The 6,315-nt window shown below is 44.6% G+C and overlaps 1 protein-coding gene across 1 annotated transcript in view; it reads right to left on the reverse strand.

Moving 5' to 3' along the window:
• The window catches only part of DDX21 (DExD-box helicase 21), a 31,031-nt gene extending 29,181 nt beyond the window's left edge, over positions 1-1,850 (reverse strand). The window contains exon 1 of the mRNA XM_017548934.2: positions 1,434-1,850. Coding sequence (XP_017404423.1) covers positions 1,434-1,520 — 87 coding nt within the window. The 5' untranslated portion in view covers positions 1,521-1,850. The remainder of the gene's footprint in view (positions 1-1,433) is intronic.
• Positions 1,851-6,315: the final 4,465 nt, after the last annotated feature.

The following is a 6,315-nucleotide window of genomic DNA, read 5'->3' on the forward strand; positions in this document are numbered from 1 at the left end:
TCTTAAAAAAAAAAAAAAAAAAAAGAATAATCTCCTTGCCAATGAAAAACAACCTAGTCTCCTTCCAAAATTTCATTCTTTTTCATCCCTTGGTTTCACCAAATTAAGACTGAGTTTCTCATCTTGGTGGTCTCTTTTGGAATGTAACAGAGTTTGGTCATGTACCTCTGGATTTGAGCATGCCAAATTGAACACACTGACCGGTGCAACATAAACTACTACCTTCTTGCACCTGAATACAAATCTGCTGCAGCTTATTACAATTCTAAAATATTGCTATTTTAAGAGCTCCACATCGAAAGACAGAGAAATCAACAAGGAAAGTTAATCAACAAGTAGTGTACAATGTAAGTTCAAGGACAATCTGTTCCTATTGACTTTATCTCAGAACAGAGACTCAGTCACAAGTTAAATCACTAGAAAGCCAACAGCAAAGCAGCAAATGGCTGTCAACGTTAAGACTACTGCACACTGCTGGCTTATATTAAAAAATAATGTACACTTAGCACTGCAACATATGCCTTTACATTTCCATGGGGAGTCTAGTCAATATAATACTGACAACTGAACTACATCATCTTCTCAGGTCGGCTTACCGGAAAACAAACTGTACTTCCCTTACTAAAGTTAAAAAAGTTACTAAAGGCCGGGCGCGGTGGCTCAAGCTGTAATCCTGGCACTTTGGGAGGCCGAGCAGGGTGGATCACGAGGGCAGGAGTTGGAGACCAGCCTGACCAACATGGAGAAACTCCATCTCTACTAAAAATACAAAAATTAGCCAGGCGTGGTGGCTCGCACCTGTAATCCCAGCTACTCCAGAGGCTGAGACAATTGCTTGAAGCCGGGAGGCAGAGGTGGCAGTGAGCGGAGATCGCGAGACGGTACTTCAGCCTCTGTCTCCCCCGACAAAAAAAAAGGCAATAAAGACGCCGCCCATGTGCACAGATGAGGTTATGATGTCTCCAGTCTACTTTAAAGCTCTACTTCCAACTATGACTTGACTTGTAATTCCCTTCGCGCACGCTCACGCCCGGGAGTTAAATCTTAGTCAATAACGTGGAGCCTGACTGAATGTCAAACTCTGCGCACTGTGTGAGGCGCGCCCAGTCGCCGGGGACGGACCACGTGGGACACCGGCCTTCTCTCGAGCTCCGACAGGGCCTCTCTACCAGAGTTCCTAGGACATGTGGATGCCTAAAAGCTCAGAGGAAGAGGTCAGTGCGCGGCGAACCTGGCTCGGTCAGGTCGACGACGCGCCCGCTGCCCGAGGAGCCGACCACTCCTGGGCGACCATCCGCTAAGACCCAAGCCCGGTCTCTGGACTCGCTGTTCCCCGCCGCGCGCTCCCACAATCCCAGCGCAGGCACTTCTCCTGTACCCCGGGGCTCCGCTCCACTCAACATCCCTCCTTGCCCCAGGTCCCTCCGTTTCACCTTCTCGGTTTGCTTTCGCATTGTCTCCACTTTTTTCACTGCGGTGTCCGACTCCAAAGCAGCGTCACTACGGAGTTTTCCGGGCATCTTCAGCACAGACTGCCCAGGCCGACCGGTATCCTTAACCGCGTGGAGAGGAAGAGATAGTTCCGTCCCCTGCGCCCACCCAGCTCTCGTCACTTCCCGTAACAAGGCACTTCCGGCGGAAGCAAGGAGCAAAGGGAAGGGTGCTCTCCGCGTGACAAATTCAAAGCAGCGGCCTCTGACTGTGGCTGGATTTAGTCAATTGACCACTTGTGGCCCTGGGTCTAGAAGGTGGTTCCTTTTAGACCAAAGAACGGTAGAACCACAAGGAACCAAAAAGGTTAGCTTTGTATTCCCCAACAGTGGCCAGATTTTCCCTAGCTCCAGTCTGATAAATGAAGGCTTCTAGTTGCTTTTGGGTGGCGCATCTTCAGTACTTTATTGCTCGAGTTTGCACGTACAGACGCCAGATGTGTGTTCTTAATCATCTTTTGGAAACGTCGACTCTGAAACTGCAGGCAGACTCTGAAGAGAAAAAAAGAATTCAGTCGGATCTGGTCGTTCATTCATGCGTGCACTCAAACATCTTGCGAGCGTTCACAGTGTGAGGTAGGAGACACAAGGCAGGATTCACTAGCAAACACAAAAGCCTTATCCCCAGGAAGCTTTTTTTTTTTTTTTTTCCCCAGGAAGCTTTATAGACTAGCGAGAGAGAGGAGCGAGAGAGAGGAAGGAGGGAAGGAGGGAGGGAGGGGATGGATTGTGGGGTTTCTTTGAGACAGAGACTTGAGTGCCACTGCACGACCTGGGCTCACTGCAACCTCCGCCTCCCAGGTTCAAGCGAATCTCCTGACTCAGCCTCCTTAAAAACCAGCCTGGTTTTCAAGCAAAACCCCTATGTCTTATATATATATATATATATATATATATATATGAAAAAACAAATTTCAAAAATGGGTTAGAATCATAGAATCATATCTGACATTGAAAATCTGCCTTTATTTGCTTAGATTTTTTTTTTTTTTTTTTTTAGGCAGAGTCTTGCTCTGTCGCCCAGGTTGGGGGGAGTGCAGTGGTGCGATCTGAGCTCACTGCAGCCTCTGTCTCCGGCGATTCTCCCAAGTAGCTGAGATTACAGGCGTGTGCTACAACGTCCGGCTAATATTTGTATTATTAGTACAACGCCTGGCTAGTTTTTGTATTATTACTAGAGAACTGGGTTTCACAATGTTGGCCAGGCTGGTCTTGAACTCCTGACTTCAGGTGATCTACCCGCCCACCTCAGCCTTCCAAAGTGCTGGGATTATAGGCATGAGCCACCGTGCTGAGTCTATTTTTCTGAGACAGGTTCTCCCTCTGTTCTCCAGGCTCCAGTGGAATGCAATGGCGTGATTACAGCTCATTGCAGCCTTGACCTCCCAGACTCAAACAAGTCTCCCACCTCAGCCTCCGGAGTAGATGGGACACAGGCATGTGCCACCATGCCTGGCTAATTTAAATTTTTTTGTAGAGATGCAGTTCCGCCATGTTGCCCAGGCTGGTTTTGAACTCGTAAACTCAAGTGATCTTTCCACCTCAGCCTCCCAAAGTACTGGGATTACAGACATGAGCCACCATACCCAGCCTGCCCTGATTTTTGGACACATTGCCTAATCTGAACCCAGGATTCCTTTGTACAAAATGAGGATAACAAAACCTACTTCATTGGTTGAGAAAATTAAACAAGATAATGGCAGAAAACGGTCTGGCAGTGCCTAGCACATAGAGCACAATCAATGAGAACTATTAAAACTTAGTGTTTCACAAGAGTTTGAAAACAATTTAAAAATTACATTTTATCATAAAGGAAAATGTTGGAATAGTATTTATGTATTTCTGATTACATTTTTTAATCTGAGACTTTCAAGGAAAAATTTTGTTTCACCTAAACTATTATTTGATGTTTCATGGTCTCAAATTTTTTTTTTTTTTTTTTTTAAGACGGGGTTTTACCATATTGGTCAGGCTGGTCTTGAACTCCCGACCTCAGGTGATCCGCCCGCCTTGGCCTCCAAAGTGCTTGGATTACAAGCGTGAGCCACCACGCCGGGCCTCATGGTCTCAAATTTTTTAAAACAATTTGTGAAAATGTGCAACAGTGCTTTAACTTGTACTCTGATACCCCTGAGCCAGGAGACTTGATTTATTCATCTTTGTGTCCTCAAAATTTCAGACAGTGCCTGGTACATAGTAATCTGTCATTAAGTGTTTAGTGAATGTTGACATGGCAGCGGTGGAGGGGAACCCCTTGAATTATAACTTCAGCTATATGCCCAGGTGGGAAAGTACTTAAGTCATCCTGGCGTTAGATGTGGAAGAAAGGAGAGCAAGCATGAATGCAGTCAACTAATTGTTCAACAAAATGCTTAATGCCTCAGGTTTTACCATTGTATCATGTGCTTTAGATACATAAGTGGAAGCCCAGTCCCCTCCTCAAAGAACCAGCAGTCTGGTTGACAAACCACAACACTACATGATCCTGCTATACATGATACTACTGTATACAGTACAGGGACATGTTTATTATCAAGAGATATTCAACAAGAGAGTAAGCCCCAGAACGGTACTAAATGGAAACTTTTCAAAGCCTATAAAATAAGTTCCTTTGTAACCTGCATAGAGGGACAAACCCAAAATCTACCAGGAAACATGCAAAAGGCCCATTTGATTAAAGGTAGCCAATTATATTGTCTAGTCATCAGTATAAAACTCAGTAACAAGAGGAAGAATAGCTTATATTAATTTGATAATGATAGAGCAAGACCCTATCTCAGAAAAAAAAAATAGAGAAAAAAATTGGATAGGAAATGTTGACTATCCTTGAATGCTTGAATAGCAATACTTTGCCAGGCCCATTTCCTCTGATCTGGATGATGTAATGTTTTCACAAAATTAGAGGGAGAATTTCTATTTTTAAAAGCAGTATACACATACACACACACACACACACACACACACACACACACACTGAATTCAAAAGTCTATAAAGTGTTAGGAGTTGTTATTTCTGAGTAATGTGACTGTGGGTGGTTTTTATTTTCTTCCATTTGCTTCTCTATTTTTTCAGATTCCCAACAATGGACATGTATTATTATTTTTTATTTTTATTTTTTAGAGAAGTCTTGCTCTGTCACCCAGGCTGCAGCGCAGTGGCACAATCTTGCTCACTGCAACCTCTACCTCCCAGGTTCAAGCAGTTCTCCTGCCTCAGCCTTCCAAGTTGCTGAGATTACAGGCGCCCACCACCACGCACTGCTAATTTGTGTATTTTTAGTAGAGAGAGGTTTCACCATGTTAGCCAGGCTGGTCTCAAGCTCCCAACCTTCAGTGATCCAGCTGTCTTGGCCTCCCAAAGTGTTGGGATTACAGGTGTGAGTCACCATGCCCTGCCGACATGTATACTTACAAGGGAAAAAAAAAGGAATATGGTTTTAAAAAACTATGTTGCTGGGCAAGGTGGCCCATGTCTGTAATCCCAGCACTTTGGGAGGTCAAGGCGGGTGGATCACAAGGTCAGGAGTTCAAGACCAGCCTGGCCAAGATGGTGAAACCTCGGCCTCTACTAAAAGTACAAAAATTAGCTGGGTGTGATGGCAGGCGCCTATAATCCCAGCTACTCGGGAGGCTGAGGCACAGAATTGCTTGAACTCGGGAGGTGGAGATTACATGGAGCCAAGATCGTGCCACTGTACTCCAGCCTGGGCAATAGAGCGAGACTGTCTCAAAAATATGGGAAACAAAAACATTGTGAGAGAAGGTTCTCAAGATATTTAGAATCTGAAAAAATAGAGAAGCAAATGGAAGAAAATAAAAACCACCCACAGTCACAGTACTCAGAAATAACAACTCCTAACACTTTATAGACTTTTGAATTCAGTGTGTGTGTGTGTGTGTGTGTGTGTGTGTGTGTGTGTATGTGTATACATGCATTTAAAAATAGAAATTCTCCCTCTAATTTTGTGAAAACACTACATCATCCAGATCAGAAAAAATGGACCTGGCAAAGTATTGATATTCAAGCATTCAAGGATAGTTAACATTTCCTGAAAGTGATTTCATAATTCTAAAGCTGGAAAGAACAAAACAGATGTTATTTCATTTATAAATTTAAAAACTGAAGATCGAGGTAATTGATTCAAGTTCAAATAGCTGTCAAATGACTAGAGCACAGAGTACCAAACAGGAGTACCAAAGTGGAGCCATGAAGGTACTGGCTTCTAAAAGGAAGAAGCAGCGTAAAGGTACCCGTGGCTGAGAGCAGCCTAAAGCTGAGAATTTGATGAGAAATGTGCCCTGCCCCATCGTACTTTCAAAACATATGGAAAGCTATTATTTAATTTTGTTAGGACCCTTGCTAATAGGGCGGCTGACCTTTAGCAGGTAGACCCTCTTAAACCCATCCACCCTGTTGGCATTTACCTACATACTTATCTTTTTCACTCTTCCCTGAAACCCTCCAATGGCTATCCAAAACAAGGCCTAGAAAGCCTTCCAAGATATAATATGTCTTGCCTTGTTCTAGCCATTGCTTTCCTCACAGTCATAATCCCAGCAACAAGAGTTACTCATAGGCCGGGCGCGGTGGCTCACGCCTGTAATCCCAGTACTTTGGGAGGCCGAGGCGGGTGGATCACGAGGTCAAAAGATCGAGACCATCTTGGTCAACATGGTGAAACCCCGTCTGTACTAAAAATACAAAAAATCAGCTGGGCATGGTGGCGCATGCCTGTAATCCCAGCTACTCAGGAGGCTGAGGCAGGAGAATTGCCTGAACCCAGGACGCGGAGGTTGCGGTGAGCCGAGATTGCGCCATTGCACT

Source organism: Cebus imitator, unplaced genomic scaffold (assembly GCF_001604975.1).
Source record: "Cebus imitator isolate Cc_AM_T3 unplaced genomic scaffold, Cebus_imitator-1.0 Scaffold215, whole genome shotgun sequence".
NCBI lineage: Eukaryota > Metazoa > Chordata > Mammalia > Primates > Cebidae > Cebus > Cebus imitator.